At 45.1% G+C, this 23,123-nt stretch overlaps 1 protein-coding gene across 3 annotated transcripts in view; it reads left to right on the top strand.

Annotated features, from left to right (window-relative positions):
• LOC124179600 (mental retardation GTPase activating protein homolog 4-like) overlaps positions 1 to 22,203 on the top strand; it is a 254,361-nt gene extending 232,158 nt beyond the window's left edge. For all 3 annotated transcript variants that reach the window (XM_046564168.1, XM_046564167.1, XM_046564166.1), the window contains 3 exons: positions 9,970 to 10,402; positions 13,126 to 13,355; positions 19,857 to 22,203. In XM_046564168.1, the coding sequence (XP_046420124.1) occupies positions 9,970 to 10,402; positions 13,126 to 13,355; positions 19,857 to 20,029 (836 nt within the window). In that variant the 3' untranslated portion in view covers positions 20,030 to 22,203. The remainder of the gene's footprint in view (positions 1 to 9,969; positions 10,403 to 13,125; positions 13,356 to 19,856) is intronic.
• The last annotated feature ends 920 nt before the right edge of the window (positions 22,204 to 23,123 follow it).

Below are 23,123 nucleotides of genomic sequence, written 5' to 3'. Positions count from 1 at the left end.
CTAAGACGATGACGCCTTGCGTCGCCGCCTGTCTGATTGTGAGGGTCGCGCGGACGTTTGAGAAAATAAATTTCTGAAAAATATTCCGAGTTGTACATACGCTTCGAAAAAGAGATTTATTTGCAAAATCAGACATTCATCCGTGTACGCGACGTGTAACAGTATGAGCCTGGGGCCTTTCAGGGCGGGCAGCTAGCCGATGTCGTTGGTGGCAGACTATCACTAGCTGACTATCGTAAATATTTAATGGCGTCTGCTAAGCGAGGCTATAGGCATCGCGCGTTATATGCTAAAGACGTACGGTTTAAATGTTGACGTCATTCGTGGCTGGCTTGAGAGGCGTTGGCTCTCGATTCATGCTCGGGGGCGAATTATGGGTATATTTTCTTCAAAAAGTTGACGACTTACCGAAATTCCAGCCAGAATCATGTATTATCGTACAAATATATCATCACTGTGGCGAAAATACGGTTACTGCAAAATTGTTACACATGCCGGTTCATGCAAAAATTATCGCGGTGAACCAAAACGTTTGATAAGTGGAAACGAAAAGCTCCTTCTTCCGTCAACACTCTACAACTATAATTCATTCGCAGTGAGCTGCGGTTAGCCTTGGTCTGGAATAGGACAAAGCAATCTACCTAATTACACAATGGACCCTGTATTTGCAATAATACGGATCACTTTGACTATGGATTCATTATACTCAACTCAACTTAATAGCTACAACGCTTAGTTTTACAACCAATGGCGCATTAACTTTCTGTTCGCAAGGGAAAAATAAACGATCGATGCTGTTATGCATATCAGGCTGCACCCTTGTGGAAGCGTAATCTTGAATTAACGAATTCCACACGTCAGACGGTGAGCAACCGAGAGGTACATCTCCAGAGGCGATGCAGCATCCGTTTAACATAAGTTAGCTGCACGCGCGCACCCGCGCGCACTGCATCGCCAATCAATCGTCTGTATGTTCAGATGTGGCCACATAGCTTATGGGTTTTCCATTTTTAGAGATCTCCGCCAGCGTCCGCCATCACACTAACAAATAATGCGCACAGAGTTGTCTCTGCAGTGTTGGAAATTTGGGTGTAAAGTTCTCACTATTTTCTCTCTCTAGTTATTCGACAGTTGACTTTTACTAACCTAGAGTACTGAAGTAGCGAACAATTTATTCGGACATACTAAATTCACGATGGCCGCTTGTCATTACCGCCGCAATCAGAGTGAACCTTGACTGAGCAAACACTGCTAGCACGAGAGTATGAGGATTTATTGGCGTCGATCGAGTTATAGGAATCGCAGAGAACGCTATTTAGCGGTAATACATCAACGTGTATCGAGGACGCTGACAGGTGAAGTACGTATCTGGACGAATTTCGCATGCCTGATTCGAATGTCTGCCAGTAAGATTCAGCCGAGGACATGTCGTTGTCGGATCAATCTCCGCGATTTATCACAAGAAGAGACAAACGAGTTACCACCGCGTTTCTTCTTCAACTCCACAAATGCTAAAACCCCGAGTGGGCAGTGTTCGTCAAGAGAGTAATGTATTCATTGGATCGAAAAATTGAAATTAGCCACCTTCCAACAAGCCACTGACATTTTCGGACGAATTTTGGTGCTATCGTTTGAAAATATAAATGTACGCTATCCAATCGCCGGCTAGATACTACCGACACTATGCCAAAATGTAGATTCTTCGTTGCGAAAGTCTCGCCTCGTGATGTAATAATGGAAAAGAAGAAACTGTATCCAAACCTTTTAACTCGCAGCATGAGACCAGGTGAACCTAGAATTAACCTATAATCAAAAATCCCCTTCAGGCACCATGTGTTTTTCTTGATCGACCCCCACGCTGGGTCTAAAGCGTGTCCGCATTGAAGCTGCGCTACAGTTCGTGCCACGGATACGTAGAGAGAAAAAATCGTGCAGAGACTGGCTGCGTGCACCTTCACTACCCTCTCGATGGACCAGTGAAAAAGAGACTGCGAGAGGAGGCGGGACAGTTCAAATTGCCCATTTGCAATAAGATCTGATCATTATATTCGCCTCGTAAAAGTATAAATTATATTATCGATCCGTATAATTATCAACATACGCACTCGCTCCGACGGACATCGACAAGGCTGATCCGCGTCTCTCCAAACTTTGGCGTCTCGACGTCCGCTATCGAGTCGAATTGAATAATTATGCCAACGATACACAGAGCGCCGTTGCTCCCTGAGACTAGAAGGAAACGCGTAGGGTGTTATTCAAGAAACCGATATTGTATGTAAATATAGATATTTGGCATTTTATCCCAAATTAGAAAAAAAGTCAATCAACAAAATATGAATAGCGAATGATTGGATTCATTTAATCTTTCCGTAATATTTAATTTCTCCACTCAATATCCTGAAACCGTTAGAAAAGGTGTCTCGAGATATGCTGAACGATAAATCGTTTTGGTAATCGCTTCACAATTTTATGTGGTGTTCAGATTTTGCATAATCTAATCTAATGAGAGACTATATCAAACACGTTTTACAGAGGTCGAAGAAGAGATTAAGCTTTGTCAAATGTCTTGATACGTGGCAATTGAGAACCGGTGTCAAAAAAATTGGGACTTTCGATTGTGCGACGAGAAGGGGTTAGTATTTTGGAAACCGGTCCTTTTTCAGATCGACTTATCATCCGGAACCACATTAAGGACCTCGCCAAAAGCCCCCGATACTCAATATGACCAGTGACCAGGGAAGGACAGACACACGTGGTTATTGCCGATTCAAGAATGATTTACGAGTGAGACGTTTGCCTATAGAGAGCGCACCGTGCAACTTTCATAACCTTCAGCAATATTTATGAATAGTTGTTTAAGTCGCACTCGGAACACCCTGGTGCCGATCGTAAAATGTACTCGCTTGGTCAGCGAGCGCGTGGCCCGAGAGCCCACGTACATCTATGGAGACGGGGCTGCAAAGAAAGCAACTCGATATTACATGCCCGGCTGACACTCGCGCCCACGCCTTGCCGAGGAGCCGAAGAAGAAGGAGAAGAAGTACCATTCGAGGATTCATCGAGAAGGCCGCGACTAGCTCTCGTTCGCACACTAATCTTCGAGGTAATGTATTCGCGGTGGAAGATATAGGGCGATTGGTCAGCGCTATAGCGGCACTGGGAACTCGAAGAGGCCAGGGGTCGTAGACCAAGGTCAGAGGGAATTATTGCTACCCCTGTGATTTGTTGGCCCAGCCGCAGCTGGACGATGTCTTGCTTTCCAGGTGATTTAGGTAATATTCGTGAGCCAAACGGGCTGCAACATACGGGGGACCGCGTGAAAGACCCATCGAGACTGGAGGTATTAACACCCGAGAGATTTACCACTCTGAGAAAGTACTCTGCACACTTTTCTGCATCACGTTCAACGACGGATGAGCACGTTATTACGCGCTCTACGGAATGCTCGTCTTTTTCGCCTATCGCGGTACGAGTGCATGAGTTAATTAATTACCCTGCACCCATATTGCATGCCTCGTTAACCAAACGGAATAACTTCGTGGCACGCTTTCGTCTCCGTACTTACTATTACGCAACCTGACGATAATCCGTAAATGGCGTACGGTTGGAATGAAAATCCCAAGGTATACGCGCGTGGCAAATTCGTGCCTGAGAAACATCCGAGAGGTCGGTACCTACACCGTCGGTACGATCAGCTTCGGCTATTCTGTCGTACGCGCGGTTGGAGATAATTTTACGAGTGCGGTCTCCTCGCTCCTCTGTCTCAGTCCGTATAAACCGCCTATGAGGATTTCTGTCTTTGGTAATAGTAATGGACAGATGGAAATTGATGCCCATTAAGGAATGCGGCTCGCCTATTTGCTACCCAACTACCTCTATTAATGCATCGAACTGTTTTGGCGTTATTGCCGACTAGTTCAGCGGCGATACCGTGGTTCGCGACGACAAGGAGCAAAAAGTCGGAACCATGAGAGCTGGTAATTCGTATCAGGCTCAGCCGGCATCCTGCGTATCAGCTAAAATTTATATACGTTTGAATTCTAGATAATTTGCTCTTTCAGAGCTTCTAGCCAACTTGGGCGGAAGGTATTTTTCCATTCGCGATAACCGGACTAAGGAGCATTCGCATGCGTTTAAACTTGTTCGGAGTACGATCATGGCTGTGACGGCGCGGAGTAGAACCATGCGGCGTTCGATGGAAGCGCGATGAACGGTCAGGGAAAAGCTGGGCAACGCCGGTATACAAAGGTGATAACTCAATAGCGAAGCGACTTCGCGATTCGCCGGTAGCGAGAGCGCTGCAAGGGCCGAACGTAACGGAGGTTAGATAAATTCTGCACGACCAATCCCAGCTCGGAGAGGCTTCGTATCTTAACTATGTAGTCACAAGAGGAGCTCACGTGTTCCGAGAGTTTTTAACAACTTTAATGCGTAAAAGGTACGTACAGGGTCGGGTACGTTGGTGTGATGCGAAGCCAGAGAGTCTGCGCGTGTGCGGTGTACACAACGAATTTGCCGTACAGCGAACACGTAACCGCATGATGAATTATATGGCTCGATAAGGTCGTACGTGCTAATTTATTATCGTTGTAATCGCGATTTTTCTGAATTTTGATGAAAAATACGTTAAGTAAATAAATAAATAAAGTGAAAATAAAACTTGGGAAACGCGAGGTGGACGGCAAAGGCAAAGGTAAAGGCACGGAGACCGTAGACCTTGCGGCACGGCCACCACGCACGAAGAGTGTGAGGAAAAATTGATATTTATTAGCCTAGTGGTGGCGGGAATCCCTTGGCTACGTAGATATTCCATGCTGCCACCCACTCGCTGTACACCTGCCCCGACCGTGAGCTGGGTTGACAATATTTCGAGCCGCGTTGCAATCTTGGTCATTATTTATCCGAGTTGGTACCCACGTTAATTGGAGACACATTACGATACGTCGAGCCGGTCGGCTTCCATGGCTCCGGCGTTTCAAATCCTTTTACCAACAGAACAGAACGGTCAGACGCGTGTGACCCGTGGAATATTTCTAGAACCGTATTTCCCGCGTTTCTTCTCACCCCACCTCTGCACCCTGTATATACTAAGATATAGTCTCGGAGATAGCGCAAAGTGCAAATAGATTATTGTTAATGCAGCACGGTTCTATTTCAATGATGCGACGGGCGCCCGCTACGCAAGGTGCATAAATTGTCGAGTTGGGGGAGCGGTGCGAGGTGTCGATGCGCGATAAATCTATCGACGATCGGTGATGGACGATCCGAGGTGGTCGAGCTGCTCGCTGTGCCCTGCTTACCCAGGACCAGAGAACCGGGAATGTGGCGCATAGGTGCGCTTCGAACGACGTATCGAGACTCTCTCACCTGCTCGCTCGTGCCTCTCTGCCTTAAGTAATGCGCCCGAAGGTTCCCTGGGGTGACCCACAAGTTCGTGATTGCCGCTATCGAGTCCTATTAAGTAGTGGCCATTTGCGGAACAATGCCTCATCTCAACGCTGACCGCATAACCCAGGCTACCCATTGCCAGGAAAAAGGTTATATATGTATAAATATGTCTGGAAGATCAAGGAAGCTGCCTCTCGCAGTTTTAGAATTCATGTCTCGTGGGCTGCAATCAGACCAGCCCCCAGTGCTACTGGCTCAGAGTCCAATCAAGAGGAGACTGTAGATGAGGGAGGCTAGATGATCGTGGCATGGTAATTTGTCGCCGACTAATCGAGGGCAGTTAATATACGGATTCATTTCACGACGCGTCGCCCGAGGGTTAGCGCTGGATTCTTCTACCCACTCTGTCCAGCACCAGCGTATGAGTAAATATACTGGAAGCGAAGAAAACGTGTCGTGCGGTGGGTACCTACGTATAATGCCGTGATCATATCATTGTGATTAAATATTAAAGTTCGAAACCAAATTGTGGATGTTCGGATATTCGGATGTTCAGATCAGAAAGTGACGTCACCCAAAATTTTTTCTCACTTGACGTCATCGATCTACAGTAATCGTCGATAACGAAAATCGGCTAGCCAAATTCCTCAGTCCGGAAACAACCGCGCAGTAGAGCGGACGTGTGAGAACCGCGCTCCGCAGATTTCGAGTACCGGGTTCTCTTACCTCCTGCATCCTGCGCTCCAAGTCCGCTACCTGGTCAAACTCGACTTCCAGGAGAAGCGCACCGTAGTTTCCGCGCTCCAGGTCCACCACCTGCTAAAACTCGACTTCCAAGACAAGCACTCCGTGGTTTTTGCGCTCCAGGTACGCAACCTGGTGACTTTTAACCTGCAGGACTAATTTTTCGTAGTTCTGGCTGTCCAGGTACTCTACCCGGTGAAACTCGACTTCCGGGACAAGCGCTCCATGGTTCCTGCGCTTCCGGTACGCTACCTAGTGAAACTCGACTTCCAAGACAAGCACTCCGTGGTTTTTGCGCTCCAGGTACGCTACCTGGTGACTTTTAACCTGCAGGACTAATTTTCCGTAGTTCTGGCTGTCCAAGTCCTCCACCCGGTAAAACTCGACCTCCAGGACAAGCGCTCCGTAGTTTTGGCTGTCCAGGTCCTTGACCTGCTGACTTTTGACCTTTACAAGTAATTTTCTGTGGTTCCTGCGCTCCAGGTCCGCTACCTGGTGACTTTTAACCCGCAGGACTAATTTTCCGTAGTTCTGGCTGTCCAGGTCCTCCACCCGGTAAAACTCGACCTCCAGGACAAGCGCTCCGTAGTTTTGGCTGTGCAGGTCCTTGACCTGCTGACTTTTGACCTTTACAAGTAATTTTCTGTGGTTCCTGCGCTCCAGGTCTGCTACCTGGTGAAACTTGACCTTCAGGACAAGCGCTCCGTAGTTTCTGCGCTCCAGGTACGCTACCTGGTGACTTTTAACCTGTAGGACTAATTTTCCGTAGTTCTGGCTGTTCAGGTCCTTGACCTGGTGAAACTCGACCTCCAGGACAAGCTCTCCGTAGTTCTGGCTTGTGCGGCAGCCTGAGTTCTTTAGTGTTCACCAGCCCCAAGGAGGTCGTGAATTTCTTTTGGAACACCGAAGTATTTAAAGGATGGCGAGGACGTGTACATTATGCGCCCGCCCGGAAGTACAGCCTGTATGCGAGAGGTTAGGCCTGCGATGATTTACTGGAGATATCGTAGCGCGTCGTCTAGGCAGACAACCCGGACTGCGGCAGGAGTGTGAAGAAGAATTCCGCGGTTCACCGGTAACCACTTTTGTTTCCGAGAGCACGGTTAGGTGCCAACTAAGCGGATATTATATTGTACTTAGCGAAGATGATATCGGCCGGTTTCTGCTCGCCTCGTAACTTGACCACTGTAGTCATTAGTATCGAGTTTCTCACGCCTCTTACGCTAACCGTAGGGCCCGAGGTTTACACGTTGTTGGAGCTCCAACGCCACCACCTATCTTGCGTATCATCACGCTCGTAAACAATGATTTATTGAAAAATAGCTCGTCCTCTGATCCGCAGCAGCGCCAAAGCTGTCCTCGTTTCATCTTTCCTGGTTACATGCAGAGCATTACAGGCACGCAAAATCTGGCATAAAAACCGACCGCGGTCAATACCTCGGGGGAAGAGAGAAAGAAAGAAAGAAAGAAAAAACGACACGGACCATCGAAAGAGAATCCGTCCGTCAGAACAATCCGGAGATAAATGTTTATAGACTCTCTGAGCCAGCCTCACGAGATGCATCGGACGATAGAGCTCGGCTGCCTCTTGGTGAGATACATGGGTCAGAGACTTATGTAAAACATGACCTGAATTGAATAATTTTAAATATAAACTGCTCCGAAGGTTCGATGGTAACGTTCCCTCGCTGGCACCGCTCAGACCTATGTACACGTTACAGTTTCTCAACGAAGCTTCTCTCTCAGCATCTCACGAATCGGAAGCACGAACGATCGACCATGAGGTTTAATTTTTAAGCTGTCGCGTGTTCTGCTCCAGCTTTTGATAGGCGGGTATTCAGCTCTTTCATATGCTTCAGACCCTCCGGATCGGAATCAATACCGTTTGCACACGCAGTTGCATTCTCGTATGTTGACGCGGCCTGCCAAATCAACAGTCTTCAATGACTAACGCGAGGTAAGCTGCAGAGGTGCTCAATAATGATGAATTCAGATCGACAATGTATCGCTGACCATAGGTACGACGGGGGTGAATAATGGGAGGAAATGATGTACGTCGTTCAATTTTTACAAAGTAGTCTTACGTACGAGAACCTTGTTGTACCAGCAATCTTACATGTGCGGAATCAATATAGTACCTTAATAATTACACATACCGCAAGGTAGATTTTTAGCCCGCTGACGGGTGAGTTGTTGTATGGTCGTGATTCAGAGCTCCGCGGTCTAATCGTGACTGGTGGGATGCAATATCGGATTGATCACACGTATCTGCTCCATGTCATAATTCCCTATTCCTTTCCTTAATTAGGTGTTTCTTCGGAGGGGGGAGGAGGGGAATTTTTGCCCCAGGTGCCCGCTCGCATCTCGTTGGGGCCATTAACGTGCGATCTAGCCAGGGTCCGAGGAAAACTTGCGTCTAATGGATCCCCGGAGTCGTCAGAGTAACTGACAGGTCTCTCTGCGTGCCTGACCCCGGCACTCTCGCGCCCTCTCAAAGCCCATCCTCTCTTAACCCCGAGTATTACCGGTAATAGGGCGATCTTGACGTCGGAGTTCAATAAGAGCGGGAGGTAATTGATAACGTTAACCGCGGGGATTAATCCGCCGATTTATGGGCAGAGTGCACCGTAGATTTTTCATATTTGCCAAATTGAGGGATAATCAGATGATATTAATGATCCTCACTCCCTAGGCAAGGGTGAGATAAGTACGGGGGATAGAAAGACGTTCCGATCTCCCAGCGGAAGATCAGAGCTCCGGGTCAAATAATCCCCAATGATACCGCGCGGACGTGCCGCGAATGTTCTTACCTGGGATCAAACGAGTGCCCTCCGTGTCTCGGCCGCACTTCTTTAGCCGCAACCCGTTCGTTCAACGTCGGCACACGTGTTACCTGGATATTTTTGTCAAAACGAGTCGTTGTTGCCCTCTTGGTGGGTTCGATGATTCGAAGGCGACATGCTCCAGATCGCGGACTCCCTGAAAAGTTATTAACAATAAGTTGGCGTATCAGCGTTTGCGTTGCGAGAGATTTATGACGCGGCAAAATCTCGCGCTTCGTTAGCGGACAATGAATTACACGGAATAAGACGCGGTTAATTAATAATGGTGATTATAATTGGCCTGAAATTTCTTGCGTAATTGCCAATTTCGCGAAGTGGAACCCTCAGCCGGCACAGAGCTGACGGCTTCTCCGCTTGTACAAAGCCGCGCAATGCTCGCGTGAAAGAAATGCGAATTTCACGTCCATTACGAGGCAATCGACGGCTTCAAAAATCAAACGATCAAGTTGTCGAGCACGAGCTGAAATTAACCACCTCACTATACGCTCATCTCCGTCGGCGCGACGGTTCAAGTTCAATAGATTTTCGTGTGAACCGATAACTCCCTCCGGATTCCACATTCCTTGAATTCTAACCGGCAATGTATTGCCGCTCATGCAAGTTTAATTAGTAACAGCAATGTCACGGGTATTTAACATGCTTGTCGCTTTGCGCGCGTGCACAAGAAATCGCAGCAGCCGACTCCTCTCGACCGCTGAGTTGCGCATGAATCTCGCATTGGCTATTACAATATTCATAAGCGCTAGAAAATCCCGGCTTGCGCTCGGGACTTTAGGGGCGATCGTGACATGTTTTGCTTCTTGGTCAGTGAACCCTTTCCTTCCTTGTTTAACGATTTCTGGAACCCATTTTTCTTCATCTTTATCCTGCACGCATACGGACACCGAGAATTTTTCATGTCATATGTTTCGTTTTGTTATCTACCCAAAAATATACCCGACATTCCAGTTTTTAACCCCTTCCATTTTTTGATAACAGAATTCTCTCATTCCAGTACCACCACCGCTGCCGCTGCGAGATGTCGCAAGAGACAGGGAACGAGAGAGAGCAGCCGAGAGGGAACGGGACCGAGACAGAGAGCGGGAGCGGGAGCGGGAGCGGGAGCGGGAGCGGGAGAGGGAGAGGGAGCGGGAGCGAGAGAGGGAGAGGGAGAGAGAACGACGGACGAGGGAAAGAGAGAGGCAACAGGAACGGCAACGAGAAATTGAGCGAGAGAGGGAACGGGAGAAGGAACGGGAGAAGGAACGGGAGCGGGAAAGACAACGGGAGAGAGAAAGGGAGAGGGAGAGGGATCGGGAGAGAGAGCGGGAGAGGGAGAGAGATCGGGCGAGAGAGGTGACGGCGTGCGTGGCTGAACCCCCGGACGCCGTGCTAGTTTCTTCATCGGCAGCCCTCCTCGCCCTCCAGAGGATAAAAGAAGCCTCTCTGTAAGTAGATTGTACCCAGATCTGTTACCCATAGAATTCCCTCATTATTCGTCTCCTCTTCTTTCTTTCCTCTACATCTTTTCATCTTCGCCAGAACACTGCAGGTTTTTTACACCGTACCTATTATTGCACGTTGATTTATCCACTGACATGAGCTAGAAGACAGATAAGTTTCTTTCGCTAATCGAACCGACGCATTATCGCTTTCTATCCACTTGTAATTTTATTGATAATTCAGCAGTTCGAAAGATATATATGCTCCCTGATCGTCGTGCGAAAATGGTATACGTCGAAACGCGCAATCTCGTTCCGGGGACCGCGAGTTCAGGGAATCCGAGAACCCGGTGCAATTCGTCAACCGCGAGTTGCCGACGATGACAGATTTTCCGTCGACGTCGATCTCCCGCGGCGAGCAGCTATCCTGTTTATTTGAAATTAAAACGTCAAGGGGGAAAATACTACCTCGTTCTCCAAGTACGGCACGCCTACGTATATTCTTGCTTCCTGCAGAGACCCGTGTCTTCGCCGGCAATTTACGACAAATCGTTGGATTCCGATCGACTTAAAAAAGGAAGTATTTCTAGCCACGTGTATAACTATCCGCAATTATCAATTCATATCATTTATCTACACACGTATCATCGTATGCCTACGCATGGACGGATTATGCTGTCAACTACAATGTAGTCATGTGCGATGGTCAAGTGACAATGTGTAATAATAAGTCAAGGATAGTTGTTGTATCGTAGATTCTCTCCTACATTGCCTACGTACTTCGACTGAATATTGAAAGGAAATTCCAGAATCATCGTTTATTCTCTCGCCGTCAATCACCTAATCACTGGCTCGTCACACTTTCCGTTTTTTTTTTTACACTTTCCTTATTAAATACTTACGATGAAACTATCAATACTTCGAAAGTGTTCACGGGAACGGTTGTGAACACTTTGCATTATTATCACTAATTTCAACTTTAACAAGATTGCAATTTTTGAAATACCCATCGGGCTCATTGACTTCTACGATCAATTAATTATCGATGTATAGTTTCCATCCTGAGCAAACTGGAGTTCATGTGGAACGGTTAAACGGTGTGAAAAAATTCACTTCAAGCAGTGTTTGGTACACACATGAGACTGAATCTCACGTCCCTATAGTGGCAGTAATATTAGAACTTCAGGAAAATACCGTTGCCGAGTCACTACCGCAAGACGAGATCGTATAATCGTATTGATCAAGATAATTTTTATTAATTTATGTCTGAAAACGTATGTGGTTCTTTACGCTATATCTGAAACACCTGAAAAATATATTTCCGAAAACTCATGTCACGCATAACTGTTTGCCACAGAGAATTTGTACACCCAAAATCCCAAACAAAGCTGTGTTTAATTTTTGAACGACACTGCGCTGTCACGGGATACCTTCACCGCACATAATCACAGGGTCGAGTGACACTTGCGGTGAAGTACGGTTGTTACAACGACGGATGCAAACTTAAAAAAATGAAAATGTGGAAGTAATAACGTATTCGAAGTCACATACAACCAGTATCAAGTACAGTGTCGGATTAGACAAGAAAAGGGGCGAACGTGAGGCGTGGAGCCGTAAATATAGGGTCTTTGCCGTAGTTATGCAATGACTATGTTTATAAGCAATTAAGAGTAACAACGGTGATCAGAAAAGTCAGTGCAGCCTGAGGAGAAGACCGAGGTGGGCTGGGAGCCAGGTTACCAGAGTTTGTTACCGGACTACGGGAATTGAGCGAAGATTAGGAAGCTGGCGAGATGCGGCGCGTAAGATGAAAGCTAGTCGGGGGACCGATTACCATACAAAAATTTCTAGGCGGTTCGTAATGAGTAGCAACGGAACGCGGAAGGCAACGGAAGGATGGTCCGCCTTACTCGCTCGTCTTGCAAACTTGATTTCAAACAATTCTCGTCGCTGCTCATCGCACATTGTCCGGATGACCGTCGACGGTGGGTTTAGGTGATTCGTCGTCCAAATATTTCGCTTGTATAAAAAATGCGGGTCTGCTTTTTGGCCGTAAAGTTTTCTGTGTAAAAACGGCTGGGGATGAGCGATACCCCAACTCGTGTCTGTTGACGGATAAGCAACGTCGAAGAGGCTCTTTGCTCCCGGCAAACTCCTTGGAGGATATATCGAACGAAGGAATTCTCGTGTTTCGACGCGAGGCGCTCCCGTTATTGTCTTTTGCCGGTTGTCAGATGAATCCCGACTCCCGGGGAGAGACGATCTCGATCGATGGTACGCGGAAAAAACGGGGAGACAAATGGGGACTATTCAGTGAATCGTTCAACCTTATGCCCACCAGAGATTTATTTATCTTTGAATAATATGAAGTCGAGATAGGCGCTGGATACATTTTATTTTTGCGCAGTCAGCTGCTGACGGGATCTCGCGGCAGTAGGTGTAGCTACCAGACACGGAAAATTGAATTTCAGCCAAGAAACAGTGGAGCGGAAAAATTCCCGCAGACCTTCCGCTCCGTCGAAATAATCAATAGGTATCTTTGTTTGTCACGGTTCGCTACCAGACTGTATATCGTGTCTCACTCTCTTTCTCTCTCTTACTCTCTGCATTCCTTTATTTTCTTTCCTATACACAAGCCAGGACAAATCCCGAAAAAATATCGTAAGAATTTGAACTAACCGAATATCCACATCGTGTTAAAAAAACATCCATTAATTTTTTCTCCTCAGAGTATTTCACAAGCGACCTGCGCCTGCGGCTGGACTAGGGACGGGAGGAAGAGGCAACGGCGGTGTCGGTGGCATCGGTGTGGTCGGAGGCAACGGAGGCGGACTGGGAGTTGACAGCGAGTGTGGAGATGCCCTGAAAAGACGCAAGGTCCACCGATGCGACGTCGCAGGTTGTGACAAAGTTTATACGAAGAGTTCGCACCTGAAAGCTCACAAGAGAACGCACACAGGTTAGTCCAGTGCGACGTGCCTCAACCACACTGCCTTCTGCAAAATGTCGTGAAAATTTTTATTCGCCTCTATCGTCACTCGATAAAATCATAAACGGTTTTACAAAGTCTTGGCTGGCTCCGATAATCTGCTACGTGAATCAGATCCATCTAATAGACTCGAGTCTGTCCCGGTAGTCTGCAGGCCTCGAGGTCTGCGAAATGGCCAGATACCCGTACACGTATGCACGATGCCTGGCGGATGTTCGGGGCGTATGCAGGCATAAGGCGGAGAGAATAATTGAACAAAACGACGGGATAATCGGTGCATTGTTAAGCAATCGAGATCGGTATCAGAGATTCATTCATAACAAGGTAACGTGTACGTGGCTTCGTACGCGCATTGTTCCTCGGGGCAATAGTCGCCATACCTATCTTGCGGAATATACGACACCGTCGTCGAACTGCCAGCGATAAAGAATTTTCTCAGAAAGGAGTTAATTAATGACATTACGCCGCGCTGCGTTATTCGCTTTCTCATTTATTATGGATATAAATGCATCGCGGTTTGTTTTGACGTAAACGGTAAAAGGAAATTACTGCTTTGTTACGAGGCAGATTATCCTCGTTAGGATTTCATTCCCACCGTACGTTACCGGCACAGTTGCCAAAATGTGTCCACAGCATGACTCGTTTCCGTTTTTCCATTTAAATTCCTTAACCGGCGCTATGGTGATAGTAGCGAATAAATCTAGTACGTCGCATCTTCTCTCCAGTGTTACGACTGACCCCAGTCTCCTCTGCGTTATAAAATCGTCTTTATGATATCGTATACACGATACACCACGGTAATGATTTTGCGGACCCGTAACGATGGATGATCGGACTTGAGACTCGTTAAAACTCGCGCAGCTCGTGCCTGTGTTTCAAACTGTCGGGCAGACGGTTCGGTGAATCATTGACTTGTACCAGAAGAAGATGGTGGTGGGGAGGGTGTGGTCGTGGGAACCAGGATCTTCCGTCTAGACCAGGGTGCACTATCAAGTCGCGGTTCTCAACCCGCAAATCTCGCACCGTCAATTCCAGTCTATTATTTAAATACAAGGTTACACCTGGCTGCAAGGTTACGGAGAAAAAAAAAAGTACAGCTCTCTGAGTAATAGCTGAAAATGAACTCTACCGCATATATTCAACTTCCTTAGACGGTGATCAAAATCGTAAAGGAATTGATACGTAATTACACAAAGAATGAGACTACGAGCTATGCTAGCACTGTAAACAGAATTCTTTCTGTCTAGATTCTTTATTTTCACTTTCATTCCGGTGAATACAGTGTAGTTTTTAGTAGGTACTACTCAAATGAGAGTCAAGATGGCGAGAGAGTCGTGTGCGGTTAATTCCTCTTATTTAATCTATCTTCCAAAACTTCTAACATTTTTCAATATTTGTTTGAAACTGAAAAAAAACCTGGGTGCGATTATCCAAGCCTACATCGTATTTCTTCGAATTGAGTAAATTGCGTAGTTCGGTACAGCATGAGCGCCGTTTTCAGTTTAGCTCGCAAACGGGATTGTAAGAAAACGCGGTGATCTCACGATAGCGTGATGTCTGACGAACGACGGGAGGATGGCTCGGGCGATCTTATGTATTAATTAAAGCGATTTAACTGGCGAATAAACCTGACTCAAACGTCGTATCGCTCCAATCCACGTAGCACCGCTCGATTCCCCCACACTGATCTAGATTCTTGTCAGTTGAAGTCTGTTGATGGAGCAAAGCTTGTTAATGTAGGATCCCCTCATACAATTCAGATTTTTTCCTTGCCACTTGCGGACAGGAGCTCTTAACAAGTAGTATCAAAAATGTACAGACCATTTGATGTTGGAGTAAGAATTTCCCAAAAATATACCTTATATTGATTATTTTCTTGTTAGCTAGTGCTCTTTTTTGACATTTGCGAATCGATCGTAAGAAAAAGGAAAAATCGTTCATGCTGAGTACAATACGGTGTTTCAATTAGCCTTATACGATATCTGTGACACTGTAGGTAATCCGAACTCTCCCGTCGAGAATACGGGCACGACCGGCAAACATATTATCTTCCTTAATTCAATGGCGACGCGGTCAAATACAAAGATAACATTTGTATAACACTTTTACAGTTAGCTAATAATTTATCGTGACTGTCAAGATTCCCTGTAATTAGTAATTACTCGGACTCTTCTGCCGATCGTGCAGAGAAGGAGTCTTGTTCTGTACTCAAATTCTAAAACACTTGATCAGCATAAGCAATACTCAAGCATACTGGGAGAGGAGCCTATCGCGTCGTTATTTATCTAAAGCCCCGTCTCGAACCCGGACCGCATCTTCGCGAGTACCTATATCACATTTAAGACAAATGGTACTACGAAAATACGTGCAGATAAATAAACTGTTCATACATACATACATACACGCATACATACATGACTACATACGTATATAAATACCCACTCGGTATGCGTGGACATAAGTCCGTCAGACTCGCAACTCTCCGCTCATGAGCGGACGGACTTAACCATAACGTGCCAAGATCCTCAGAACCAGTGATTAAATAATCAAGCTGAGCTCACAGGTGGCTTCTCTAGTCGGATGCACAAGTGCGCATCCCGTTCTCCGCGTGCGCTGAACAATCCCAGCACCTGACCGACGATGACTGTCATATTTTGTTGGCAACGGGAAGCGCCCCCAGATCTTTGGGCGTGACGCTCGGGTTTTTCCTCGAGGAGGTCGGAGGCCGCGTCCGGGACGTCGAGGCCAGTGGGACCGTCTTGGCATTCGTGATCGCCGCTGAGACTGGCAGCCGGTAGCATTTTTGTCACTACCAAATCCGAGCAGCGAGTAAAACGAAGTCGGTAAATAAAAACTTACCGTTCGTCCATCGCTTTAGAATTGACGCTCTGATGAAGGTCCCATAAAATTTTCACCTTCGGAACCTTACAGCGTCGTGCGCAGCTCGCGCGGTCTTTGCGAACTTCGAGTCTAGTCGAGTTTGCGAAAGGGCAGTGTTAAGCATGGAAGGTGAGCAGCAGCACCGCGCTGGTCTTAAAACGGTAATGAGGTCGCGGCACGAACCGAAGTATTTTTCTCACGCACTTACATTCGGCACGAGAGAGCGAGTCACACGACGACGTAAGTCGCAGGTAAGATTAGGCGGCCCGGCGGTGTGAACCTTGATGGATTTTGGGCGGTTCCCAGATCTTTCCGGCCAAGCAAACAGACGCGTTAACCACGAACCTCTAATCAAGCTGTGTTACTCGACACTTTAATTCGCCTCATTTTACGAGGAACGGTATATGTCCCAAAGCAATTCTCTACCCGTAAACACGTAGCCAACACAAATTATTCGGGAGTCTCTCTCGGCCTCTGTCCGGGGCTTAGATCATTAAACACGGAACTCTCATCATCTGCTGAAAGGCGCCTTCAAAAATCACTAACTCTGATGCTGAATCCGGGTTTTTTCTCCGTAACGTATAATGAATTGAATTTATACTTGAGCTGTCGTCAAAATCCCATGTCTTGAGCGTCGAACGAATTTACTCGTGAAAATTTTTCATTGCAGAGATACACTCGAGCCGATTTCTCGACTGGTCAACGATTCTGATTCACAATGCGAGTGCAGAACGGTAGACTTTTACGATAGTGCAAATAACAAACGAGATCACCGAGGTAATACGGTGTTCATTGGCACACTGCAATAGTGTATGTAACTGATGTAAAGAGAACAGGTCGAAAAGTCTAATGAAAAGGTAGAGTATCATTATTAATGGTGGAACATACATACGTCAGTTACCTGGCCTATAGAAATAGAACGAGCCTCCTTTCGCACTTAAAGACTCATTCAAGTATTATATGCTACTTTTAAATTGCTAATTACTCCCTAATTACGCAACTAACGCGCGCTGACCATCGCGCTTCCATGTCATTGCACTCTGCACATACATATAATGTATTATCTCGCGCGATTCTGTATGAGAATTGCAAAGTCCAAGGTACTAACAGTGTGTAAAGAAAGGTAGAATTGGTTTTTTCGCTTCGAGTATTAAACTGCCATTCAATCTCGATCGAAAACGATGCCCAATCATCGAAAAATATCGTTACCGCAGTTTTATGTTGAATAAAAACATAAATAAAATTGCATAAACCTGATTCGTGGCAACGAAATCCTCTCGAGTAATTATAAGGATGTACATTCCACGAGCTTTTCGACAGGCAGCAGCGAATCTTCGCTGAAGCAGTGAAAGACGTCATTGGTCTAAAATAAATATCGTGAACCTAATATCGCATGCCAAAAGACCATGTAACATCAGGGTTAACCGCTAATTTTGCTGCGGGACTTTACCAAACCTTTCGTTAATTATAAAAAAAAAAAAACGATATCTTTTTTACATCCATCTCTTAATCGCCAGAAGCTCAGGTCAGAATTGCATATAAGCTAACGTTAGGCAGGAATCTCCTAAAACAGCTGAAATTTTTCTCTCCTACTCCACTCGCGTCTTGCAGATATTCGCCTATCGAAAAGAATAGATATAGAGTAGATAGCGAATCGCATATCGATCTTACCGCGGTATACGAGCCCATATACGTACAATATTTGAAGAAAGGTTAATCAAACGAGGAATCATTCGTCAAAAGAACGACGTACGCCTACGTATACATCACGCCTCGTTGCGTAAAAGTTGATAATATTATGCATTATTGACGCCCGTCAAAGACCTCCCTCCGCCCCGCGAACGTCTGCAACGGGTGACTTGATCCTGGAATATGATCTACGATCGTTGACTGGTGTCACGACGGACTCGGCAGACCCAGTTCCCAGGGGGCACTCTGGTTCTGATCACGATCAGATCCGAGCCCTCCGCGCTCGTTGCCCAAGCGAACAATCACTTTGATTGACAGGTGGTGAAACGTGCCTTGCAGCTCGTGTGAGGCAAACGAAACTCACGGCAATCAACGGGTGGCTTCGCCGTTACGTTAAAATTCACCCCGGACGAACGGTTTAATTGTTGTTTTTGATATTTTTTTTTTTTTTAATTCTCTTTATGCTTTATTATATATTTTTCCCAGGTGTTTATAAATTGAGCGAACCGTGGAGACTTCGAACGTAACGGAGATATAGTGTTTTCTGTAGGAAGAGGTATTCAAAAAACTAAATGAAACAATCAACGGCGTGATCATAATAACGAGCCGTTGCAACACGAGAAGTGCTTTTTAGACTCTCACCGAGATTTACCCACGGAATAACCCATTTCGTTTTGTTGAAATTCCAACTTTTTTAAATATTTCTTTCTCTTCTTTTTATACTCGATTTGTATAAACGTACAGTTTTACTGGGCGTCAAATTAAAATCGTGACAATATTATTTATGATCGTATAAATAACCGACAACGGTAATGCGCCTTAAGGTCTTTGCGATAAAAAGAGTTAATGATTTTATCAAGCTTGAGAGAGGGAGAGTTAAATGATCTTCTGCGAGAAAGGAAAATAAATTAATTGAAATACGAGGAACAAAAAATACCAAGTGATAAATGATCGTTACCATTAAATCCTCATATCGCCCATATCTCTCACAATTATGGACTCGGACGTGCACGTTATCCCACGTCTTTAAAAACACTTCCCGTGTGCCGCGCTTGAAATTTCTCCGAGTATAATAATACGAATTTGCTTATATCATGCAGGTACGCGAGCAGAATTATTCTAAATCTCGTTGGGATATCGTAACGAATGATCATTCCCCTGAAATCTGTTTGTTTGTCTGAAAAGTAATACGAAGAAGATGGCCGTACAAGAGCCACGGAGAGTATACACAAAGCACCGCCGGAGAGATTTCTATCGCGGATCGTCATTGCTCGATATTTTACCGATGCCTATTCGAATCCTCGTTCTCTTCCTCGTGACGCGAAGGGTGAATACAGAGGTCAATCCGTATTCACCCTCCTCGGAGTTCGTCTATCGATCAGAGTGGTTGCTTGTTTAATTTTTTTTTTTTTTTTCTCTCTTTTTTTTTCTCGACTCTTAAGTACACCCTGTCGTTATCTCAGGTCTAATCGGGAAACAGGCGGGCATTTGACAAAAAAACGAGTCGAGTTCAAACGAATCCCAATCACCATATTTCGCCGGCGAGTCGCTGGGGTCAGGAATTCCGCCGCAAAACGACCAGTATGCATGTCATTCGGTTTTACTCGGGGCGCGGGGTTCCGGCTGCATGTGAGTTAGATCGCGGCCGAAGGTAGGCACAAGGTACATGCGTGCCATGCCGATCACGACGGTGCATTATCTCATCGGTATGAACCGTTATTTCCGTCGTCGTCGAAGGGAACAACTCACCATCCGTCGTCGACCTCATGTGGCGGCGTGGGTCGACCCTTCGCACGACTTGTGCACATCGTGCATGCGAAAAACGCGTTTGCAGTCATGTTCGGCCGCACGCGGTAGCGAATCGAGAATTAATCTTTTTTTCTCCCCGTTTTATCCTTACAGGGGAAAAGCCGTATCAGTGCACGTGGGTGGGATGCACGTGGAAGTTTGCGAGGTCGGACGAATTGACGCGGCATTACCGAAAGCATACCGGTCAAAAACCGTTCAAGTGCCACCTTTGTCAGCGTTCCTTTTCAAGGAGCGATCACTTGTCTCTCCATATGAAGAGGCACTGATCGTCGTCGCGGCCGCGTTACGTCGAAAGCCGAAGAAGAATCCTACAGCTACGACGTTCGAGTACATTCGGGACCTGATGAGCCCCTCCCCGAGGAGAGACTACACGATATGCCTGCCAGGTGAGGACGGGTCGAGGAGGGGAGCACTAGAAAAACAAAATAAATAAAAAGATTAAATAAAAACGTTCACTAGATTTAGAAGTCTTAGAATGAAAGAGGGAAACGATTTAGTTGAGTGGTTTTACCTTGACGTATGAACAAATCCACTACAATATACATATGATAAATGTAGTATACATACATACGTATATCCAGGTAGCGCCGTACTTTAAAATTCAACGCTGTATGGTATTCAAATTTGTGTGTTATTTTACATATACGTATATCAGTCCGCGCAAACCTCGGTTCAGTTACGGCCAGGGGTATAAAACCACGCGATCACGGATTGGCCGCAGTTTGTTACAGGTACGGATGCTCCATGCAGAAACTGTTCAAACGAAGAATTTCAATTACGCAACAATATTTTAATCGAAAAGTTAGTATTTCAGAAGAAGAAAAAAAAAATGAAAATGGTGGAAAGATGAAAAAAAAATAAATAAATAAATAAATAAAAACCGCTGCGGGTTCAGCACGATAAACGTCATACGATGGTAAAGAATTCTCCATTTTTAGCTTAATTTTTTAATAATTCGTTCCAATTCCAATTAACTTGATACGATTAAATAAGGCCAGCTCAACTAGTCTAGAGCGTTATAGTAATGATCCACTGACAAGGGAAGAGGAAAAAGAAGTGAAGAATATTGAATTAAAAAAGAAAATAGAGCCAGTAATAATACAATATTTTAGGATAAATGATAACGATTACGAATAAATAATTAAAGTATGTTACTAAATAAATAAAGTAAAACTCCGATAACGGAGCTTGGGACTTAGCATGCTCAGTTAAATGAAATATACAATCGTGATGAATCTAATAAGCAATGTGAAAACAAAATCGAGTAAATTAAAATAAATAATTAGGGTGAATTTTAGAAACTATTCAAAATGCACAAAGAATTTCGCGTTTAGGAATGGACAATCGATGAATCTGTAAATTCTAAGAGCCAGTATTAGACGTCTGTATGCGTAAATCACTGCAATGGACCAGTCAAGACCTCTCTCGAATCTTTGCGAAACTAATTTCGTACTACGTAATCTCTATCGCGTCCCGAAACAATAATAATATATATGGTACTACATACCGTACGCAATTGTTTTTTCGCGATCGATTGACGGATTCGATCTGAATATATATAGGTATATATATTTGTATATTCAAGCAATAGACGTTCTAAATTAAAAGTGTAAAATTAAATTTAAAAAATCTATACTATTATGATAGAATGCCAGTTAACGGACAGTATATCGTAAGTACCTATAACTATGTTATACTTCGATCTAGCGAATTCGATATGTACCTACATACTTATTTAATCTCAGCTCAAAATTTTCATGCACTTCTGTTGATGATACTGGAAGATGCCTAAATGAAAATCTCGGTATGAATCGCAAGGACGCGCGAATTTTAACACTCAAAAACGCGTTCACCGGACGTTTTAATCTTTCGCAAACTTCATTTGTCTTAAGTTTTGTACGTAATATTTTGCACTCTAGACAACCGTAAAAACTTTACAAGTTAAATAAAAATAAATAAGTTAATAAATCTAGCATTCTTTTAGTTTGTAAAATAATTTTAGCTTTCGTCGCACCGCCGATTGCAAAGAACTGCCACAAATGTGACAGGGCTGGGAGAAGGGGGAGGTAGATAGAGAAAAAGGAGAGCGTTGCGAAAAAAGCGACACGGATGAGTTCAGTATCGTCCGTGTAACAGACACACACTTACGCTCTGTAAATCGGCTGTACAGCGCGTTCATTATCGATTAGCTAATATTTTATTTTTCTTAACGATGAATAACGATAATTAATAAATATACTAAAGATAGAGAAACTTTGAAACAATGGAACAAGATGCCAGTATATACTAGAGCCAGTTATCCTAAAACCTCTACGTATAAGATTACATATACTATAGAGAAGAAAAGCAAAATGAGAAAAAAAAAAAATAACAATAATAATAATCAATTAACTTTATCGCATACGCTACTTTATCATATAGGAAATAGTGCCTTGAATAAGATTAAGGAGTCCAATAGTAGTCTGTTAAGCTATGCCGTTGTATACATACTTCAGTTACTGTAGTGCCTTGAGAAACTGCATTCACCTTAAATTCCGCAACACCTGCGTATATTCGGCCCATCGTTTCCATTCGTTTTTCCAAAATCCATACCTTCCGTTGATTTTTCAAAACTCTCAAACCCGCGCACCGCGGCGTGTGAAGAATGGGAACAGCGCGGCGGGGTTTATCGCGAGGGCGTAGATTACATTAATTTCGGTGTCTCTTTGGAGTTATGAAATTCAATACCGAAGCCGAGGACCCGCCCGGCCCGCCACCCAAGAAGAGCTCGACCCGATCCCGATGAGTGATATCGTTGTAACTTCCTTTTAAGGAATTTCTTGAGCGGCCTGAAGGCGTTAGTAACTCGAGTACAGCTCGCGTGATGAGCGATGCCCCTCGTCTCCCGACGGCACCGCATTTGACCATTGTCATTTATTCGATTTTCAGGCGCGTCTCTCATCTCCGTATGGTAATCGCGATTCAGCCAATACGGCGTCGTTTCGACCTCGCCTATTTTTTTCTATTTAATTTTGCTCTTTTCTTCCATTTTTTATCGGACTGTAATGATGCACCATGTGCAGCGACGTGCGGACCCTGGAACAGTCTTGACACCTGCCAGTAATTATGCGTGTAATCGCTGCAGTTTCGCAGTTTTTGTCATATGATCCAGCGATTTCGGCTCTTTAAACATGCAACTGCACGGCGTGTCTCAATACCGGCAATGCTGTACAAAAGTCAAGCAGAAACCTGACCAGATGTCCATAAAATCAAGCCTAAGCCCCTCCAGCTTATTTCTTATGGTAATACTCACGCCCATTCAATTTTCCCTAGATGGTCATCTATGAATGGATAGGAAGTAGGCGAAGGATCGTTTCAGTT

Source organism: Neodiprion fabricii, chromosome 4 (genome assembly GCF_021155785.1).
Source record: "Neodiprion fabricii isolate iyNeoFabr1 chromosome 4, iyNeoFabr1.1, whole genome shotgun sequence".
Lineage (NCBI taxonomy): Eukaryota > Metazoa > Arthropoda > Insecta > Hymenoptera > Diprionidae > Neodiprion > Neodiprion fabricii.
The sequence above is the reverse complement of the archived record's forward strand: the minus strand, read 5'-3'. Positions and strand labels throughout refer to the sequence as shown.